This window comes from Mauremys mutica, chromosome 3, assembly GCF_020497125.1.
Source record: "Mauremys mutica isolate MM-2020 ecotype Southern chromosome 3, ASM2049712v1, whole genome shotgun sequence".
In the NCBI taxonomy this organism is placed as follows: domain Eukaryota; kingdom Metazoa; phylum Chordata; order Testudines; family Geoemydidae; genus Mauremys; species Mauremys mutica.
Window position 1 is genome coordinate 82,515,989 of NC_059074.1, and position 23,434 is coordinate 82,539,422.

Consider the following 23,434-nt stretch of genomic DNA (forward strand, 5'->3'; position numbering starts at 1 on the left):
GTTAAAAACTTTACAGAGAACCATTTCAGACAATGAGATTCAACGGCATTACGCACAGTGCATGGCTGTGGGGTACTACATATAGCAATATGACTTCTCTTATTGCACATTTGGTTCAGGAACAGTATTCTTAAGACCTATTCCAGGATGTGGGATCATACACTGTGCTATCAGGGCAACACACTGGGATGCTGCAATGACCAGTGTTACTATGCGTATGCATCCTCTGAGACTTACTCAAGTGGAGGTTAAAGATTCCAGGGCTCTCTAGAATCTGAAGGTCTTCCTTTTGTTAGTAATGTGGATTCTGATAGGCTACTCTGGCTATGTGGTGGCAGTGCAGTGCCATGTCCTCACGTGGCCTAGACAAATGAAGACTAGGAGGGCTGCAAAGGTATTTTGCTTCGTCACCATGGGAGAACTTCTCCCCTGCGAAGCATGGAATGGCACTAATGGTCTCTTGAGGAATATATGGTCAGCGCAATAGAGCTGGCTTCAGTGTGAGGTCAGCATGGAGTTTGGCCTTTGAGGATGATGGTAGGGGAGTAAAAGAGAAGAAAAGATAGGGAGCAGGGATCTCAATAGGCCACTTGGAAAATACAACAGTTTTTGATGTTCTGTATTTGCCTGCACACACCCTGCTATCCATTCCTGACTCACAGGCATATGTTTATGAAAGGTGACCGAGAAAGACTTCCTTTCTTTCACTGTTTTGTCAGAGTGGCTGTCACAGGTGGTTGTCAAATGGTTCCAACTGCGAGTGAGAGGCAAAAAAACCTTGGTGCCACTTTTTTTTATTAAAAAAAATCATAACATTGAACATTAGTGTAGCATTTTAAAAGTAATTTGCAACTGATAGAACCTAGAGGTGGATTCATGCACAGTACTTGGGTATGGAGAAAAAGCTCTGACCACTAAGAATTTGTAACCATGGATTTAGACAGTTGAATTGTATTTACTTTTACTACAATCATAAATGATAGCACCATGTAGCTAAACTGTTGTGAGTATAAGTACATGTAGATTTTGCCCAACAAGTTGTCAGAGACATTCAAAATTGGATAAAACAAAGTTTGGATAAGTAGGGGAGGCAGTGCATTGCCATCAGCTTGTGTGGCAATTTTGGTTAGGTGGGCAGGGTGAAATAGGGTTTGACTGTATATTTTCTCTCTCTCTCTCTCTCTCTCTTACACACACACACACACACAAAACACAAATTTCTATTTAGTTTTATAAGGTGTTTGTACTTACAGATCGCAGCGGTACATGTCTACAGACGGTCACTGACAAGCTAGAATGTGTACGCTGTCATGTACAGGCTGTTAAAAGCAGTATCTTTAGATACAGTGTAAGTTGTATTCAGTGGAAGCCAGATAGCAGTTCAGAGCCTTACATGATACCTGCCTTGTACCTACAGATCTCTCTCTCTCTCTCTCATTTGGGTATCATAAGTTTTCTTTTTTGACAGAGCGGGTGGAAAGCTAGTGACTTAGTCAGTAGCCCTATATTGCTGTTTTGGGACACAAAGCTGACAAGCTCAAATTCTACTCTGAGAGGGACATTTGTCTCCCAGCTGCACTTGAGATTATTTGGAAGAATGGTATGAGCATAAGGCCTGCTAGAGGCCCTTAATTAAATCCTACTTCCCCTGGGGAGGGAGAAGGAGAGGGAAGGACAACGCATGCATTCAAAAAGTGAAAAGGCAGGGTACACAACACAGTCTAACCTGGACATGTTTAGTGTTCCACACGGCAGGATGGATAAATTTTTGGGGTGTGTGGGAGAGTTCATTCTTAAAGTGCATGGATAAAAGAGACATAGTGAACAGAAATCTAGTCAGTTAAAAAAAAGAGTTAAAAGTAATTTCAGGTATTTCACCTGCTTGAGTCCCCTGTCAATTTTTTGTGCTTTTACAATCACATTTTTGTTTTAAAAAAAAAATCTTTCTCCTGAGCTGGTGTGTGAGAGATCTTCACAGACAAAAGGGGAAACTGATCAATAGATTAGACAAAAGTGCAGTGAAATATACAAAGTAAACAAACCCAGTTATTTTACCCTTCATCTTGTAATACAAATGATAGTTATGCCATAGTTATCTTAGATATTATTTGTAAAACATTTTCAGACAGACGAGTGAATTTTAAATTGATAACTTCCCTGGGAAGTGAAGTCTGCTAGTGTCCACACCACAGTTACAGTTAGGGGCCTGATTCAGAAACTATTGGAGTTAGTGGGCTTTGGATCAGGTATAGATACTTATAGATACTTTTTAAAAACTTCAATATTGTTAACCCTATCATTCCCCTTTCACACCCCAAACACCTTCCACCTCCACAAAGAGGGACAGGAGCTTATTTGAAGACAAGTAACAAGTTATAGAATGTACAGACTCTCCCCAACTTACGCAAGTGTTCCGTTCCGGAACGCCTTGCATAAGTCAAATTTTGCGTAAGTCGGGAACGCATACCCAACAATTATGCCAAAAAAAAAAAAAGCTTACGGAACTTATGGAGCTTTTTCCGTAAGTGTGGATTTGCCTAACTCGGGTCTTGCGTAACCCGGGGAGCGTCTGTACAAGGTGCAAATATCTTTCATAAATGCCAACACTAAAAAGAAAAATTTATCAGAGCTCTGAATATGACACATGAAAATGGACAGCTCACACTACATTAAGGAAGAACAATATGTAAGTGCTGTCATAGCTTAATAGATGTGTGTTCATTGTTTTTCTCTCTTCTCCTCCCTTCCCCAATCCATACATCACAACAGGTAGTTCTCAGCTGTTCCTTTTGCAGCAGACATACGTTTTATCTAAAGAGACAGAAGACCGAGCTACCTGCTGCTTACTGTATGGCTTTCCTGTGTTCCTCTTTTTTTTTTCCCCCCTAGTTCACTGGGGGCCTATTTAAATAAGCTGGCATGGAGCCAGAAGCTCATCATTTTAATGCAGTGTAAAATGGAATATGCATAATTATATGCAAGCCATATGTGAAGGAGACAGCTCAGCTGTGAATTTTAGGAGGCTGAGAAAGAGTGAACAGTCAGGGATTAGATGAGATGAAAGCGGAACAGAGTGCAAGTGTCACCCAAATGAACGGTGTAATGAGTGTGTTGCTGACACTCCTCCTTTCACCTACTACTCCCTTTTGCTTTAACTTTAAACCAGAAAATGTTGTAGATTAGAAGGAAAATACTATATGCACGCAATATTGCTAATGGGCTCTGTTAATGTCTCCATTTAAACTTCAGCTTTCTTAATTGACAGTGTAGATCAAAATAACCAGTAACTTTTAATGCATCTTCTTAATTAAATATTTTACCATATTTGATTGAAGAATCATTGTTCTTGTTAGATGATTGCTCTTTTTGGAGCTTTACTTAAAAATGAAGGGAGAATCCACTTATCTCTAATAGCATTACATGTAAATTATGAGTATGAAAAGCTATTTGTAATGGCCTTGCTGTTAAAATGAAAATAGAGGTACGTTATCTAGGAATTGCTTAAGCATGTTAAAAAAAAAGTTTAAACAAGTACGTATGTAATGTAATCCTGAAAAATGCAATGAAGTAAATTGAAACCCTTAAGTGCTCACAGTTTCCAGCTCAAATATTTCATTTTGGGTTTGTCTCTTGTTGTTTTAATTATTACACCACAGTTAATTTGCATGTTCAGCCTAAACTATGTAACAATCAGCATCCCAAGTTCTCATATCTAAAAGGTGTACTGCGTATTTAAACAAATTTCTTAATAATGTTGTATTTTGGGATTCCCGTTTGTTTTAATGATCTGAGCTGTTATGCTTTTAGCTATTTTTTTCTTCCTTTATTTGTAAGTCCCTAAATAGGCCATTATATTTCCCTTCAGGCTAGAGATGAAGATGGACATGCTGAAAATTTTCCCCAGCAGCACTATGCTAAGGAAACTCCAAGGCTTGCCTTCAAGAATAACTGCGAACTACTTGTAAGAATAACATACTTACAACAAGTCTAGATTGTTACTTTAGCACAGTGAAAATAGTTTTTTGAAAGGCTTTTGTTCATGATTACATACGTTATGAAATATTACAGCTTTTTTTTCCTGTTTAGAGTTCTAATGCTAGTTCTGATATCATTGAACAATTTTAACATCTCAAATTGTTTGCAAATCTTTTATATCTGATTATAGAACTTGAATGGCCTTGTCTTACTATCTTGTCTTGTACAGTAGTTCATAAGGAGCCATGAAGGGAATGGCTAGTAAAGCACAAGGAAAAAACAAAACAAAACCAAAAAAAACCCCACTGGCCTCACAAACTGTAAAAGACGCCTCCCCGCCCTCCCACCCCAATCTTAGCTCTACATTGTTCTCAGACACTATTGTAATATTTTGTTCTGCTAGGAAACACAGCAGAGCTGACACGCAGTACTCCCTTTAGAATTCAACTATTCCTCTATTTTTTAGTGAAATGTAGTCAGGCGCTTTCCCCCTCTTCTCTTTTGTGGGGAAGGAGTGAAAACCAGCGAAGTACTGACAAGGAGCCTGGAATGTTTACAAGCCGTAAGAGAGATGATATCAGCTGTGAAAGGATCTCTGTTCCAAGGCAGGGTTAATTTGCTGTTCATTTTAGCATTTGCAACTAGGCAAGATTAAAAACAAGCAGGAATGCCTATTATATTTCTATTAAATGAATCTGTTGGGACCTAATATTCTTGATTAGCTTTTGAAAATGAGTGCTCCACAATGAATTTTTCTCTTTACCTAAAGTAAACAGAGAATGAATTGTCATTTATTGAAAAAGAGATTCACACATTGCCATTGAAAATGGAGCTTTTGATGAGTTTATAGAACTTTTCCCTACATTTCCTTTTCTTCCCAGCACCAGTAAGTAAATACCTCATTTGGCTAAGTGGAAATATCTGGGGAAAATGAGAACACTCAGTTTTATTTTGAAGCAACTTACAGACTTTTTTCTAGTTATAAGTATATTAAAAAAAAAGGGGGCGGGGGACTCCTCTGCCTCAGCAAATCCTCTCTACGGAAGAAGTAGGACTGGAGAATGCTCTCAGTTCCAGATGTGCAACCCCCAAGTAAGTTAGTCAGTTACGCTCATGTAACTAAGTGCAGAAATTGGTCCCTGGGATCTCACTCTCATATCAGTGGTTTAAAAACAAAAGGCTGGGTTCTACAGTCCAGCTGAGCTATGCTTGGCACAGACCAGGGGAAATGGGGAACAAAGGTGGCTTTCTATTACCTTTGTTTTCTTCCTAATCTTAGGATCAGCCTTGGATCCGTTTAGTATCCGGCATAAACTAAAGCAGTGAAAGCCCCCCAAGGGGTCATTCCAATAACTGTGAACAGCCCAAACACAGAGACACACTGGCCATGCCCTTATTCCCTGGGAATGCCCCATACAACAGGTACAGGACAGGGACTGTCTGAGAGCCACAGTGGTAGCAATGTGTCACCCAAGGATACCCTTTACTAAGGAAATCTCCACTAGCTGGTTAAGATGTTTTCCAGCTGCTTTGTGCCACTTGTGTTACCCAGAAGGGCAAGACTCATCCATAATGGAACGCCACTTGAACTAAAAGGTGTTACACCAGGCATGAATCTGGGCCTCAAGAACTGATCTTGCTCCCACTGAAATCAATTGTAAAGTTCCTATTGATCAATTGGAGCAAGGTTAAGACCTAAGTGGCCAAAGAGTAGGAAAATTGAGCCAAATTTATAATTATTCCCCTAATATATATATTTACTAAATAAAAAGAGTTTAATTCCTTAATGACCACAACCAATTACAAGAGCACTAGTCTCCTCAGGCCTAATACTGTGCATTCCCAGCATGTGCAAAACTCCTACTGAAGTCATCAGGAGTTTTGAGTGTACCAGGAATGCTGGATAGAGTCTGACACAATACATTAACACTGTCTGATCCATGAAATAATTCAGTTATTAATCCAAATGTAACTTTGCTTTTCTTTTAAAATAGATGAATGGAGCAACTAATGCCCACTCCAAGCATTGTTTTAATGTACAGTTACATTTCCCCCATCAATCTATGTTTAAAATATTGTACTATTACGTAACTCTTGTTGTACTCACCAAAAGCTCTGAGTCATCAACCTAGTATTTTGTCCTCAGTGTGTTTTTTGGACAGGTTTCAGTTCTTTTTTAAGGAAGTAATAAAAGTAATTTGTCATAGTTTTACTTTTCCGATGCTATTGGAAAAAAAGAATTGGCAGAGATGCTGCCTGGAGTCAATCTGCACTGAAAGAAAGAGGACAAAAATTATGAATATGCACTTCTGCTGTCATTAAGATATACTTAGACAGTACCTCTCTTTGAAAATATGTTGATACTAGCCTTTGGAGATGGTGGATACTATGACTTGGATAGGATGCTAAATGTTTTATAGTCAGGCAGTCATTTTATTTATATATTTCCATCGAGTCTATGTTGTGTTAAAATGCAGTTGAAAACAAGTATATTGAAAGTTAAGGGAGGGTAGTGTCTCTGTCTGAAGTGCTTGTCAATATTTCTGTATCATTGTGGGCAATTTTCTGCTGGACAAGAGGAAAAAAATAGAAAGAAAGTAGAAGGAAAAAACAAAAACAAAATGACAGGAAGATTGTTTCCCAATGGAAAAAGCGTAACCAGTCATTAACAGTGAGAGGCAGATGTTGGTTTCTTGCTTTTTGTAAAACAATGAAGAGTTAAGACTTTAAATGAAAGAGAAATTGAAACTTGTTTATTCTTTTGAGAATCCAGAAATCCTTGGAGTTTTCTTAGTGCCATTTAGAGTAAGTTTTATAATAGCCTGTCAGATGGAATTGGAAGCTCAGGCTCAAAAGTGCTTTCTTAGCTTTAGGGTTCATCTGCCATTTTCCAGTATGGTTTGTTGCAGCACGTACAGTCCCTACTGTTTGGGAAATGCTTCTGCTCCGAGGGTGCTGCCAGGATGGATCTAGGGGATCAAGCACTGATGGGTTCTGTATGCTAGTGCGCTCCCACAAGAACGAGAGTACATGGTTAGAATGTTAATATCCTGGGTCACAGACACTCATTGAAAGACTTAACCCCTAAATACTTGGATAGATTTGGAAGTATAATAATAACCTATGCTATTGCAAATTGCATGGTTTCGTCTTTGCTTATTTCTTCATTGCTTAAGAGAGAAATATTTGGGCTAGTTAGATACAACTCAGCTATTTAAAAAAACAAACCCAAAACAGCTAGACAGGAAGTAGAAGGAAGACTACATTATCATTTAACAAAAATTAAAGCTCTGAGTGCATATGGCAGCTCTGTGTATTAAGAAAGCCGTGACAATTAAAGATTTGGTTGGCATAAAAATCCATCGTGCAGTTATAGGATTACTTCATGGTATTGATTTCCCACTTTAAATCCAAAATATGCTATGTGCCATCATAGTTAATGCAGAACACACACACAAAAATCCAGATATTAAACTCAATGACGATACAGAATTTTCCTTGTGAACTTTTAGTCATTTTGAAAATTAAATTTTCCTTAGGTTAGCAATACATGATAAAATCTTGGAATTACATAATGCAAATAGTTTTTAAAAGAATAAAGCCAGCATGGTGGCTTGGCTGGCAGCGCAATCCACTGCCAAGGTTCCCTGCATCAGGACTTAAATTTCTCAGCAGCTGGGAGCTTTTATACAGGCACATCTCTTTGTTTCCAGGAGGAAAGGGCAGAGTATAGTCCCCTGGAAGCTGATTGTCAAGTAGCAATGCAATTCAGCTAGTGCTGGGTGTTGGGAAAGAGTTGGGATTAAAGAGTGAAAAATGATGTGCTAGAATGAAAGGACTGGTGAAAAGCCTATAGTTCCTCCTCTAAGCAGCCCAAATTCCTGAATCATTGCCTAGAGAAAGTACAAGTCCTCCTAGGCCAGGGGTGGGCAGACTACAGCCTGGGGGCCACATATGGCCCTCCAGACATTTTAATCAGGCCCTTGAGCTCTCACCGAGAAGCAGTGTTGGAGGCTTTCCCCGCTCCGGTGCTCCAGCCGTGGAGCTGGGTCAAGGTCTTGCCCGACTCTGCACGACTCCCGGAAGCAGCGGCATGACCCCACTCCAACTTCTAGGCACGGGGCAGCCAAGGGGCTCTGCATCCTGCCCCCTCCCCAAGCACCACCCCCGCAACTCCCATTGGCCAGGAACCGCAGCCAATGGGAGCTGCAGGGGTGGTGCCTGCAGACAGGGCAGTGTGCAGAGCCGCCTGACTTCACTGCCGCATAGAAGCCAGAGGGGGGACATGCTGCTGTTTCTGGGAGCCACTTGAGGTAAGTACTGGCCAGATCCTGGCCCCCGGGTCCCCTCTGGTGCCCCTGCCCCAGCCCTGATGCCCCGCCCATCCTCCGAACCCCTCAGTCCCAGGCCAGAGACCCTCCTGCACAGGGGCGGCTCCAGGCCCCAGCACGCCAAGCATGTGCTTGGGGCGGCATGCCACGGGGGGCGCTCTGCCGGTCGCCGGGAGGGCGGCAGGCGGCTCCGGTGGACCTCCCGCAGACGTCCCTGTGGAGGGTCCGCTGGTCCCGCGGCTTCGGTGGAGCATCCGCAGACATGCCTGCGGGAGGTCCACCGGAGCCGCGGGACCAGCGGACCCTCCGCAGGCACGTCTGCGGGAGGTCCACCGGAGCCGCGGGGCCGGCGACTGGCAGAGCGCCCCCCGCGGCGTGCCGCCGTGCTTGGGGCGGTGAAATGGCTAGAGCCGCCCCTGCTCCTGCATCCCCAGCCCCTCATCCCCAGCCCTACACCAGAGCCCACATCCCAAGCCGGAGCCCTCCCGCACTGCAACCCCCAATTTCATGAGCATGCATGGCCCGCCATACAATTTCCATACCCAGATGTGTCTCTTGGGTCAAAAAGTTTGCCCACCCCTGTCCTAGGCTTATACCCAGGTTAGTCAGAGCAAGGGAGAGCCCCTACCAGGATGCTCCTCCCACAAAAACAGAAAATAAAAAACAACAGTTTGTTCTTGTTCTCTCTTGCTACCCACAATATTCAGTGCAGTTTTAGGATTAGTATATTGCTCTTTAAGCAAGTGATAATTTTGGTGGGCTAAGGAAATGAATTGCTGGACTGCTTTCCCAGATCACTTTTTAGGGAGACAAAGTAAGCATCATGTGCACCTACGGAATTATATAAAAAATATACCACCAAGGATTGTAACTGGAATAGCACTATATTGCTGTGGTATGATAAATTCTGCCTCATGACTTTACTACACAATTAGTTAAAAGATAGGCTAGCTGGGCAAAAGTCCTTATTTAAATACAAAATAAACAATACCCTGCCATCAGTTGTTACACAAAACTCTGCACATGCAAATCAGTGATCACACATATATCATTAATCTTTAGCAAAAGGGGAAAGGGAAACTATAAAAAAAAAACCCACACATAAAAATAGATTTAAGTATGAGACATGAAAAAATTCACTCTAGAATGAAAGACAGTTAGGGTTATGACAAAGACTAACAAAAGCCAAAGTTATGGCTGATGATCTGCCTTAATTTGTGGCATTGTGCATTGATATTGCAGCACTGATTTTATACAAGATCAGAAAATGTGGCATTCATGTGACACCTAGACATTGCAGCAGTAGTTAAAGATGAAGTCTAATTTAACTTTGGATGTCCTTCCATAGCTAGTTTATATCACATCCTTAATATTACACTCTTAAGACATTTTTTATGTAACAGAGTTTTTGACCAAAACAAAGAACGACAACATGTTTTCTAAAAAACTCTTGAGGCCTCATTAGTACAAAAATTATTGACATTCACACTTACGTTTAACAATTACAGGTATTTGACTCATTGTCTATCTTATAAGAGATGTTCTTGGTGGCTTTTCGTTTTGCTTTGCTTTTTTAAGTTTATCAGAACAAATTCCCATGTCCTGCTGCCAAAAAAACCCCAAACCCAATCTGCCCCAATAGTCACTTCAGCATAAACAAAAGGCAAATTTTGTTAGTGCACTTATATATCTTGTATCCTACATTATATTCAGTGCAACAATTATGGGGGGATATTTAGCTTGGGGAAGAGAGATTTTTGTCTCCTGCTTCACTTTTTTTTCTTAGTTTGTGCCCATCTCTTTTTCCTTCTTTGTCTATTTTGCTCTCTTTTTCCTTCTTTTCCCACTTCTCTTTCCAACACGTTGGTTTTCCTTCTCACTTTTACATTCAAGCCAGCAGAGGGAGAGGTAGAGTAGCTTCCAATTCCTGCCCAGGAAGGAACATTTATACACAGTGCCTGCTACCAGTGAGCTTGAATAGAATTGTGTGATCTTAGTTAAGTATACTTCTAGCAGCTTTTGTGGTTGAGGTGTTCTATCATGCCACTAAAGCACAGCCTCATGTTGGGGTCTGCACGGATTTCCTCTGCCTCAGTGGAAGCCACAGGAGTCCTTGTGCCTCAGGCAGACACAATGCCTCCCAGAGCTCCGGGTTGATGCACCATCCTTGAAAAGACTGCAGTGGCTTCCCGCCCTCTCTGCACCGTTCCCTAGTCCTACTCTCTTCCTGTCCCCTGGGGCGTTGGGGAAGTACTATCCTAGCCAAGAGCAGCAGGACTGTTTGCTGACAGAGCACAGAGTCTTATTGTTTCAGGCTCCTTCTCAGGTGCCCAGGGGTGGGGGAGGTTGGTACATCTGTGCAGGGATCAGGCACAATCTTGCCCAAAGCTTTTATAATTGCCAGAGTGCAGTTCTTTTCTAACTCTCCAACTTGCAGTTGTTTTTCCACAGATATCAGTAGATTTCTTCAAGTCCCCTGCTGTCCACTCATGGGTTAACACTCCTTTCCTGAGAACTACTGATTCAATTCATATCTTTCAATAGCTGCAAAATAGCATAGTATATGCTGTGATTAGCTAGGGCAAAGAGACCCAACCCCAGAACCCACTGAAGTCAATGGAAAGCGTGTCCCACTGACTGTAGTAGGCTTTGGATCAGGCTATGCAGAGTTGTCAGCATTGCATGTTATGGCTCTGTAACAAAAATCTCAGGGAAAAATAATTACCACAGAGATGTGATGTTGCTGTTCTTAAAACCTCAGTAATCTTGGCCATGTGAATTTTAACCCTTTTTGTGATTAAAATAACAAAACGGCTTAGGTCATATTATAGACTAACAGCCTGCAACATTTCATTTTCAAACGCTAAATTGTTCTTGAGTCATAGGAGCATGTTTTAAAAAAACACCGCAAAACCCACAAAAACTTGCATTCTGTTTCTTTTCAAGTCTGAAAAATAGGCAAAATGATTTTAAATCATTTAAAAAAAAAAGGTATTGCTGCCAGGCTGAATTTGTGGGATATATTCTGTTCACATTGCACACACTTAATAACCCTTCAAGTCCACCAGAGTTAAGCGCATACATTTAGAAGAAGAGACTACACACTCCTTCTAGGTGAAGTTCCAACACAGAGTGAAATTGTAATGCTGACAGCCATAACCATATTAAATGGGTATAGATAGAAACACTAAGTGGCCAATCTGCTTGCCCCCGACCAACAGTATACTTCCTAGATAGACATGCAGGTAGACACAAAATATGATCATTAACTCAGCAGGTACAGTACAACAGAAAGCTAACAATGTTAATAGTATGGCCAAATAAAGAACAAGGACAACAACATCAAGAACCCCAACCTGCCAATCACCATTAGATATGCTGTCACCAGGAAATTATATGCTATATGTTTGTCTTTACACCTCTCTCAACTAGAACAGCTGATAATTTTAGAACAAAAAAGTCCACTGTCACATGTGGCACTGGCCTTTATTATTATTATATTATTTTCTACTATATAGTGAAGTGGAAGAATGGTCCTTTTGTTGTAGCACTAGTATGGACTTGGGAGGTTTGGAGACTCTTCCTGGGTCTACAACAGACTTTCTGTGTGACCTTCAGCAAGTCACTAAATCCTTCAATGCCTCTGTTTCCCAATCTGTAAAATGGCAATAATAATATTTACCCTCCTTATGTCTGGTAGCTATTAAAATTTGCTTTATTTTTTGCCTTAGAACTCTAAGCTTCTGATTCTAAGGCCAATGAAATCAATGAGATTCTTTCCATTAACTGTAAATGTGCTTTGGACCAGGCTGTGGGGTGTGACAGGGGGAGAGGAACTGTACCATAAAGAGTAGAGAAAGACTGATATATAAATATATCTTTTCTTTGCTTTTTATGACCAAAAACTGCTATACGTGAGCTTACAAATAATTTAAACACTGTAGCAAAACCAAAAAAATTGTTTTTAAAACACTATTTAATTTGAAGAACACTGTAATACGCCTTAGAGACCATCAGTGAAAGTTATAGAAAATACAATCTATTCTGAAGGGATAACAAATTTATTTAGAGAGTCAAATATAGTAACTTTAGTGGAAATGAGATCCAAAAGCCCATGTCTTTTTTATGCTGTGGGTTAGAGAGTAGCTCTGATTTGCAGCATTAAAAGAATGAGAGATTTTCCCTCTCTATTCTGATGTAAGTGCTCAAAATGTGATTATCTATGTGAGAACAATAACGAGGGTAAGTGTCTTTGCCGAGAACTTTTTCTTGTAGCTCTTGATAGGGCTGCTGCTGATTAGCAATTTGACATTGCTTTAGAAGAGATTTCAGCCTCTGCAGAGCTTTTCAGAACAAGAGTATTCTCCCCATACCCCATTTTTGCTTTTTGAGGAACTGGGCCACCTGTCAGTGAACAACGATAGCAGAGGGGATAGGATTGGAGGTTTTTTCCAGTTCTTCCCTTTTGGAGGGTAATATTGTTTTGTGAGTTTCTGGTAACATATAATACAAAACAGATCCAAACAAGTAAGAAACAAAGAGATGCCACAGTTAGCGATATACATTCCTGCAAGAAGCAGACTGGTACTCTTAGCAGTCTGACATAAGCCACACATTTAGTCCAGTGAATGGTGAGCCAAGTTAAGGAACACAAAGTCAGCAGTGAAAGGAAAAAGGAGAAAGATTGTAAAAAACAATCAGGAGGGACTAGAAGTATGAGAGGTGACTGTGGTGAACTTTAGAGGATGACAACTGCCACTGTAGGTGCCACTGTAGGTGCTAGGACACATAAAACCCACTCAGCTCTGGGCAATACACCGCCTCTCTTTTGCAACATCCTTCCCTGTAAATACTATAAGTGGCTCCCAGATCACCCCAGAATTCTTCCAGATTAGCATTTTGTGTAGACATGGATGCTATTTTAGGAGGTGCATGCTCTCTTGCGTGTGTTTGGGAGATGCTACTTTCTGAGCATAAACTGTTTTGTGGATAGAAGGAATATTACCAAGTTTTTCTATTGAGCATCACTAAGTTTTTAAAAATCAAGAGCAAAGTTTATTTAAAAAATTGAAAAAAATTCAAAATCAATACAAGCCCTAATTCTATCACCTATCTCCCCAGCAGAAGCAGTAAAAAAATCTTATTATAAATGAGCAGCAACCATCTGTTTCTGAGTAACTTCTAAAATACTCAGCTACATTCAAGATACATACATCAAGTCCTCACCCATATGCTTCATCGTGTTGTCTAGTCCTATCTTCACTCTTTACCTTTTGGATCTTTTTACTAGAGTTATAACTAAAGTTGGTTGAAATAAAAAAAAAGCATTTTAATTGAAAAATAGCTTTTTAAAAATTTAAAATTTCAACAAAAGGATGGCTTTTTTATTTTTAAAAATTAGTTTATTGAAAAGTTATCAGAAAATATCTTGTGTTTATTGAAAATCCTTTTCTTTGTTGGCAAAAATTCTGACCACCATTTCAATAATATTTTGATAAAAATAAAATAGGCAAATACATTCATATGAAAAAATGAGTGTTTTGAACCCTTCAATTTTGAAATTGGACATTGTTTCATTGAGCTCATTTTTCATTTTTGAACCAGCCCTAGTCATAACCAAGGTTAGTGAAATTCAGCCTGTTTTCAATGGTAACTACTATACGTTAAAATTATTATACGCTTTACTGTATGCAGAATAAAATGGTGAGATAATATCCATCAATATTTCCATTATGAAGAGATTTTGGGTAATATTTTCAATAATATTTTCATATTGTCTTAAGGCCTGGATTACTTTAGTAGTTACATTAAGCGGGTATGTAAGGTCTTGCAGAATCAGGCCCTAGATGATTTAGTATCCTAATTCCATTTTCAAGAGAGACCTAGGCACTTAAGGCCCGTGCCTTCAAAGGTATTGAAGTACACATGGGAGTTTAAGCCCTTAGGAATCTAAATGCATTGAAAGTAATTTGGATTTAGACTCCTAAGCACCCAAGTTCTTCTAAAAACAGGAATTAAGCTCCTAAGTCACTTAGACACTTTTGAAAATTTTACCCTGGATCTCTCAAGTAAAGGATATATATATATATCAGTCAGAAAGCCCTGTAAAGATAGGTTTGAGGTAACACCCTGTATACGGAAGTCCTTTTGAATCCAGTAAGCATTTTTGTAAAAATGGAGTTAGGATATGGCCAATAATCATTATGAGGTTGACCCATGGATTTCTACACTTTTTGTTGCTGGACTAAGTAGTAATAAAAAGAAAGCAGAAAAATATGGGTATCTTTAAATGCAACCAGAGGGATCTTTGGAAGCTTACAGGAAGAACAGCTAACCTGCAACCCCAGGCACTGTTGGTACTCTCTCAATGGTAGACTGAATTTCCAGGAATGAGATCCCAGTTTAGTAGATTAGTTGTACTAATAAATACCTGTATATTTTAAGGAGTACCAAAAAGTACCTGCAGGGAGTGTATATTTCACTGTTGACCCCTTTCCATACAGGAATTTCTTTCTTTTTTCTTTTCAAATTGTGATATACTGATCTATTAGAAAGAAAAAAAAACTCCATAAGACCTTTATTTTTATTATACAAGTTAATACCAATAATTACTTAAAATTTAACGAATTTCAGTTCTGACTTAATTGCTTTTGAGTAGTTCACTTAACTTATTAAAAAGAAGCAAGGACATATTCATTTAATGATCAGCAGAAGCCTTGGCCTAGCATCTGCCTACATTCTCTTTTCAATTAATCAATTATAGCTCAATGACGTGTAATTACACATTAAGAAAGTTATTGGATATCTCAGCATGCCTGTCCCCGGGGGCTCATGAATATACTAATATAACACACCTGTAATGACCTGTTCTCAGCTCTGCAAATTGCTCCCATTTCTCTCCCTCTCCCCCCCCACTCTTTGCTAAATGAAGATGAGAGCAATTACCATTAACTTTTTGAGTCATATCTAGTCAATGAGAGAAAAAAGGTCCCTACCAGCATTCATAATAAATCTGCCTTTTAATACAGAGCCTTGTAACAGCACTGTGTCTCAAACTGCTCTATTTATGATACTGAAAGGCAGTAAATATAGATCTGAATCACACAAAATGCTGGGGGAATCAGGCCAGTCTAAATTGAGCACACACTCTGCTTTGCCTTTCTCTCTCTCTTTTTTTTTTTTTCCAGATGAGAGAAACAGGCAAGCAGGAAAACCTTGTCAAATCACATCCAGGCATAATTTGCTTGGCTTGGTTCAAATCAAACCAAACCCTGGAACTGATCCTTATGCAGTGGCTTTATGTCTTTGCATAGCAACCAAGCTGTGTCGCTGTTGTGAGGTGTTTTTTAAATGCTAGAAAGAACAAAATTTACTATGTAATGGCACAATGGTTTTGGTTGTACCAGAGGACACATTCACTAATGCTTTCTTATTAATGCATAACAAATGGCACCAAGAAGAGGCTCTTAAGCCACATAATGAGGTCTGACAGATTCTAAATTGGTGATTCAGCCAGCTAAGATGTCTAAAAATGCTCTGTGAAAGTGAGCTTTTGATGGCTACATGAGTCAAACACAGTAAGATATCTGTCAACATTTTTATAAATGTTGTCTTACACTGTCTGACTTTGATGTCTCAGTGTACCTCTCTTAGGGAAAAAGAATCCCTCTTTTCCCATATATAAACAATCAGTTCTACAACTATCTTGAAAAGTATAGCTAGATCATAAATGGATGTACATGCACATTAACATGGAACAGCATATATGATGCAGCATAAACAAGGCAGTCTTTCTTGGGAAATTGAGTCTCTTTCATTCATTGTAGTAATCTGAGTCCTTTCCATGCTGAATTCTCTACACTCCTTTGAGCCAACCTAGCATGCACACACACACTCTTGAGTGAAATCTTCAACATACTGGCCAATCCCACAGTTTTCTGGGTCCTTTGGACTACATAATTGTCACTATGTTAGCTGTACCGTAATGTTGACATTCCTATGGGACTCAAAGGGTCAAATGCTGCCCTCAGTTACACCATCCATTCCAGTGGACTTCAGCAAGGATGCACATGAGTAAATGAGAGCAGAATTTGGCCTAAGTGGTTTAAAAATGGGAATGGGCCATGTTTACATTTTTTCCATTCATACTGGTGTAATCAGGATGGGAACATGTGGTTACATCATACACACCTTGATGGTTCTGAATCATTTAAAGTCTGTTGTTTAATGCTAAGATATAAATAAGCAAATGAATAAAACAGATATCAGCAATCCCTAGTACCTGCCTCCCTCCGATTTATAAAACAGCTTGAAACCTTTTTATTCCAAAAATTAACTTGTTCCTCACTGGCAACTCCTTTGACACGTTTTACTTGGTAAAGCTTTGCAGAAGGGAGCAGTATTGTCCAGCGGATAGAGAATGATACTGGGAGTCGAGTCCTGGGATGAAATCCTGGCCTCATTGAAGTCAGTGACAGTTTTGCCATTGACTTCAATAGGGTCAGATTTAACCTGTGGTTTTATTCCCAGCTCTGCCACTCAATCAGTGTATGACCTCAAACAAGTCACTTAAGTCCTGAGTATACAACATATTTCGGCATGTTCCTAACTTTAACCATGCAATGTAAACCCATTGAAGACAATGGGACTATTCACATGCTTACAGTTATGCGTATGCGTAAGTACCCTGCTGACTTGGGTTTTAAAGCTCTGTTCTTCAATTTCCCCATCTTTAAAATAGGGATAATATCTGATCACTTTGTAAAGTGCTTTGAGATCCTTGGAGAAAAATACTATATACAGTAAGCACTAAGGATGACTCATTTAATTTTTATTGTATTCTAAATTGTTTTTATGATGCTATACTGCAGCGTAAGTGTTTGGGGAGAGGTGCATGTATTATGAATTATTATGATGCATTTCAGTAGAAAACATATTCCTTGTTCCACTTTCATGAATTTAAAAATAATGTGACTGTCCAAGCAATGCCTAGTAACAAAAACAAGCAAAGCAGTTAATGTAAATCCCACACATAGACCAAACTGCGCATGCGTGCTATAATCTCAAATCCTGCTCAATGCACAGCTTTGTTTATGTTTAGGACCTGAATTAAATTCTGTGCTTGTTTTTTAAATCTCTGCCTGACAGATCAATTAAAGTGGAAAAAATGTTGCATTCCCTACTGTAATATACAACTTGAAAAGCAAGTTAAATATGGGTCCTAAGCAACCTGTCAGTGGGCTTTTAAGTTGTATTGTTTTTGAGTATATGATAGGGAGTGGGGCTGGGAGGCATTTGATGCTGATGAAAAAAATCATTTCTAACTACTCTCTGCAAGAGGTTATAAGTCTTTTGCATGTCAGATTCCTAATTGAGCAATACACACTTTATTGTATTATTACTTTTTATTATGAGGAATAAACATACTTTTTGTAGACAGCCAGGAAAATAACTGACCACTTGTGCCCAGTACCCATATAACCTCACTGTACATGCCACTGAAATTAATGTTTCTTTAGTCAAGGGGAAAAATTAGTCTTCATTTTTTAAGAGATTTTTGTTTCACCATGAGGTTAACACACCCAATACATTTTCACTTTTCTAATGATCTGGGTCCAGGACTGCTAAGTAAACAAGCATTTGGTGCTTGCTCAATTACTGACCCTTGCTTGATCTTTTGGATTGAAATAACAGTTTTCTAATTTGTTAAAGACATTAACCAAAGGGCCTTTTGGCGGTGTAAAGAGGCCTTAATGCAGTGTACCAAAATGGTATAAAGGGACTTAATGTTAATGAGAATGTGCCCCTAATAGTTTTCTATGTAACACAGCAATTTATAGTTAGAACACTGCACTGATGTATCTGATTACAGCTGGTCTAGTACTAAGATATATGGAGTGAGAGATGCTACAAACTAAATTCATAAACTAACAAACAATAGATACAGAGAAACATTAAATTTTTCCTATATGAGTTATGTTTCATTATGTGCCAATAAATCTATGAAATTATATTTTATATAAATCATGTTATACCAGATATTTCAGGGGCCATATTTATTTTCTAATTTCAATGCACCAAGTGCATGTGAAAAAATCCATATTTATTTGTAGATGGAATTGCTCAGAGTTGCATATGCAAACAGGTGACTTGCACATGCAGTTTTCTGATTTGTGTTAGTGCCATCATGAGGTCCTCTGTGCATGACAGGTGTATGCACATTTCTGCAAGAACACTTGTTGTAAAGGGGTTTGAAACTGTGGCCAGTTTGATAGTGCTCATATCTTACTTCCTCCTCTCTCAGAGATTCCAGAAGCTGTGTTGGGCAAATGCTTTCCTCTCACAAGGGTTCTCTCATATCTGGTGCTATCGGGGTGTATGCTGTCACCTCTTTTATTCAACATGCATGTGAGTCCATTAAGAGAGAAGAGACATGGCTGAAGTGTTTTGACAGTCCTGAAAGCCCATCTTTTATATTTCCATCTCCTCTTGCCCTCAAGGTAGGGCTGAGTGTCTCACCGCAAGGCTGGCGTATGGAAGAGATCAAGCTGTCTGAGACAACCTGGATTAGACTGAAATGATTGTGGTGGGTTAAGAGAAGCAACCGGAGGATCTGGCTAATGTTGAATTCTCCTACTTGTCTGAGGATGTTGAGCCATCATTTGTGACCAGAGGTCTCATCTGGCGGTGGTGGAGGGGAGGGTTATTTTGATTCCCAACTGCTTTTAAATTATCTAATACCGGCAGTGACCAAGTTGGCATCTTTCTGTCTGCACCTGACCAGGAGGCTGAGACCTTTCCTCTCAGATGCAAACCTTGGTACTGTGGTTTGCATAGCCTTTGTCATCTCTCACCTGGGCTAATGCAATAAACTTCAATCCATTCTGAGGCTGAAGCTAGTGAAGACTGCAGCAGCTTGCTTACCTTAAGTGCAATGTCTCACTGTGAGCACATGGACACCAGGCTGGATCTACATTGCAGAAATTTACAAAAATATTCCCACTGGTGCTTTTCACCCATCATTGGTAGCCCTGTTGGGAGTTGAAGTGTAGACAAGGCCAGACTCATTCCCTTCCCACCTGCTGAAAGCAAATCTAATCAGCATAATGGAAAATACGAATCTGGCTGTGAAAGCTTTGTCTGTACTAGGGCTCCCACTGGTGCAGGCACAATGCTAGCACTGGTGGGAATGTTTGTATTAAGTTTCCCCAGTGTAACTTGATTGGCTAGTAATCTAAGATCTGCATTGGCTACCTAATGGCACCTGGATGGAGTTAAGCTGATGATTGTGACCTACAAAACCTTAATGGTCTTGGAACTTGCTGGACAGACTACTGCTCACTCCATGTCATGCTGCCACAGCTGGGATCAGTGGATGCACTTGAGATGGAGCTCGTGTGGTATACAGGGCCCCAACCCTGCACTGAGATCCACGTGGGGAAACCTGTGCTTATGCAGAAGTCAGTGGAGTTCTCAGGGTAGGATGGGATGTAAGAGGGCAGATCCAAAACAGTCTGAACTTGCTGATGTTCAGGGAGTGCTGCACAGCTCAGACTTATGAAAAGGCATTTGAGGAGAGCCTAGATGTGGGGTTTCCTTTGGGGACTCGAGGGCTGAGGAGTTTGGGACTGGCAGTATGTGTTCCCTGACTGGCTGCTGTTTGCAGAGTGGGATTTGCTGCTTGTTATGGTTAGACTCAATTTTTAATGGCAGGTCAACTAAAGCTTGGGTTAGACGTGTTTTTTCTGAAAACAATCAAATCTGTGTATGGCTGTACTTCTATATATAATAGAAGTGAGAAATGGAAAAGACCCAGGAGCTCCTCCTGCACCTCCCTGCCAAAACCTGATTTCTAAAGCATGCCAGCAATACATTGTGAAACATTGCTTATTTTCTCCACATGAAGAGCAGCAGCAAGTTGTTTGACCTAGTCCGAAGGAAACCGCTCCACAGTCTCGCTTCTGCCTGCTACCTGAAAATAAGGAAGCATTTCGTAGCTGTACCCAGTCCCACCTCAACTGTAATCACAAAGGAGAGAAACACACACATAGACCTCTGATACAGACAGCGAAGTAATTTCAGGTTTCAGTGTTATTGTATAAGCCTTGCGTGTTTAGCATCTTCCTGAATGTGATTCACCCAGGGGGTAGGGGGGAGGAGGGAACTGCAAAGGCTGTATAGAGGAAGAGGGAAAAAAACTTCCCGCAGATGTGGAATGTGAAAGAATCCAGAGACAATGTGTCTATTTTTAGCAAGAGTAAAAGTGCAAACAGTGATAGATGCCATGGGGCTGCTGTCACTAAAATTTGGCTATAAGCAACATATTCATATTTAAACACATCAGCTTTTCAAATTGAAACGAACAAACTCTTCCTGTTTGTTTGGTTATTTGCAGTGTGGAAGCTATCAGCTTCATTCCTCATCCCTTCAGATTGGCGGTGACACTGAAGCAGGATGATGGATTTCCCTTCTATTTAGTTTACCTATAATGCCACAAAATGTTTTCATCTTATTCTCTGTGGTAGGCTGTTACTGCACAACGGAAATAGGAGAGGTATTCTGCCCAGGTAAAAATAACAGCTAGTACGCAACATTACTTCCCCAGTAGGGAACAAGTGGCACAGCTAAATGCATACACACTGAAATATAACACTCAAATACTCATAAATAAAAATATATTAAATGGCAAAGTAAAGAGAGTATCAAGCAAGCTATTGAATTTAGTGTGAACCAGTACATGTAAAAAGATAAAATTCCTGCAATTTGGGCTGCTGATTACAAATCATCCCTGGTGTAACTCCACAGACTTCACTGGAGATACACCAAGGATGAATTTGGCCGGTTATTATATCTAGTGTCTCATATATATGTCTTGAAAAGGTCAGCAGCAGTGCACTGGCACACAGGGTCTTTTAAAGCTGTAGACTGGAAGCTCTGCTTCTAGCATCATTAGAAAATAATTGCTTGTGAATGTCTAGGGGGTTGAATCTGAATGCTAGGGCTCTGAAAAAGAGGGCAGGAAAGTTTTAGACATTACTGAAATAGCTGCTACTAAAGTTATGCCTACCACAAGTGACAAACGGGTCTGAATAAAGATAGGAGACAACTCTGAGGGACATGATTGCTGCGTGTCACTTGGATTTGGTTCATTTCCTCTCCTTTGCCTGTTTTTTTTTCTTTGTTCTCTTTTTATTTTCTTGACTGTTCATAAGACAAACAGTCTCCTGAATCCAAAATTCACATAGAAACTGAAATTTATTGATCTGAAATACCAGTGATCCGTAGGTGGTGAGGATGTTCCCTGTGACATCTCAATCAACCATAGTTTTGTGAGTTTGATATTCCATTTTTCATTATTTTTGTTGTCATTTTGGGTTCTTTTCCTCCCACTACTTTACTTCCTACATCTCTCCTCTGGTTCTGTATTTGTCTCTCCCCCCCGCCCCCCCTTAGCTCCCTTCCTTTTAACTCCTCCTCCTCCTCTCTCCCAGCTCCATGTGTAGATGCCATTACATATGCTCTGAGTCTTCCAGCCCTTTCTCTCTTTGTTTTTAAGCTTCCTTGACTCTTCTGCTCCTTCACTTGTTAGCTATTTATTAATTATCATTCATTATTATTCATATTATTATTATTAACTATTGCTTTAGCTAGGTGTTACAAAAGCTCTGGGTAAAATGTATAATTCCTGCTGAAGATGGTCTTGATCCATTTTAAAAAGCAGGCTTCCGTGCCACCGTGTACAGGTCATTCCACGCATATAGCCAAAATGATAGGCCTTGTATGGCCTGGGACTCTGAACCTAGAACTCAACTTTCTAATGAAGAGGAAGGATGTGGTTGAGGCACTAGATTGGGATTAATGAGTCTGAGTTCAAGTCCAAGTCCTACTGCAGACATCCTATGAGACCCCAGGCAAGTCACTTAATCTCCCTGTGCCTCAGTTCCCCATCTGTAAAATGGAGATAACAGTACCATCTCTACCTCAAATGAGTATTGTGATAATAAATTCCTCATGCCTTCATTTTCTCTGACCTTGCCCCTTTTGTAGTGATTTACATGGTTGCAAGTACGTATATCAAATGATACCAAACCAGAGTGGCAGTCTTTTGGCACAGGGCTTTTGCACCAATAGGCTGAGCACACTAACTCTTCTTGTGTCCACTTTGCTGTGTAACATTAAGCTGGTTGTACAAGATGCAGTGCAGCAGAGAATCAGATTTATTACAGTGTGTGTGGTGCTCTGATACTGTTACAGGAGTGGTCTACATAAATAGTTATGAGATAAGGTGCCAGTAGATGGCACTCCAGAATATATAGCATAGTTCCTGAGTTTTATAGGGTCAGTAAAACTTGTGCACTGCAAATGGCTTCTTCTAGCTGCTCATTACATGCAGCCCTTAACAGACAATGGTGATGAGGCCTTGGAAGTACTTAGATAGGTAATGAGGCAGTCCAATTACTCCAGCTGGAAATTTATCTTTATTTTTCTCTCTTTCCCTCTCCCTCTTTTGGAACAGTAACAAAGAAATAAAAGAAAGAAGTAAAATTGACCTTTAAGGCTCTTACTGTTGCTAAATAATGCTAATAGCTCTTTGCTGTTCTGAGATACTTACTTCAGAGTGCTAATGTCATTTAATTATTGTAATGCTTCAAATGAAGGTGCCCACACACAAATTTAATTTAGATTTAATTATTATATTCTAAATGTCAGTTAAGTACAAAAACATATTTACCATGGTTTACCATCCTATATACTGAGTTTTACCTAGTGTTCTTCAAATGGAGCATTCCCTGAGTCAGAAGTACAGATCAGTCCTTCGTAAATAAATGCTTCAGAAATCTAGAATGTCACTAGCAAACAGCAACTGACATGACATTTATTTTCAAAATACATTTGGGAATTTTGGTTAGAAATACAAGGAAAATATCAGTTGTGATAGGGAATAAACTGAACTGTACAGTATTGCACAAAACTATCAAGTTTTCTTAAAGTGGTTTTCTAGTGCCCAAAGTAGGCATTCAAATAGACAACACTCTTCTAAATTTAACTACCAGTAAGTCTTTGACTGCCTTTTTCTATATTTGTATACATTATAGATGTATATATCTACAAATGTTTAATGTATACAA

The 23,434-nt window shown here is 39.8% G+C and overlaps 1 protein-coding gene across 2 annotated transcripts in view; it reads left to right on the plus strand.

Annotated features, from left to right (window-relative positions):
* Positions 1–23,434, plus strand: part of LOC123366721 (sine oculis binding protein homolog) — a 144,057-nt gene that overhangs the window by 72,898 nt on the left and 47,725 nt on the right. The window contains exon 5 of one of the 2 annotated variants that reach the window (XM_045010378.1): positions 3,866–3,961. The exons of the other annotated variant lie outside the window; for it this stretch is intronic. Within the exon in view, the coding sequence (XP_044866313.1) occupies positions 3,866–3,961 (96 nt within the window). The remainder of the gene's footprint in view (positions 1–3,865; positions 3,962–23,434) is intronic. 2 annotated transcript variants of the gene reach the window in all.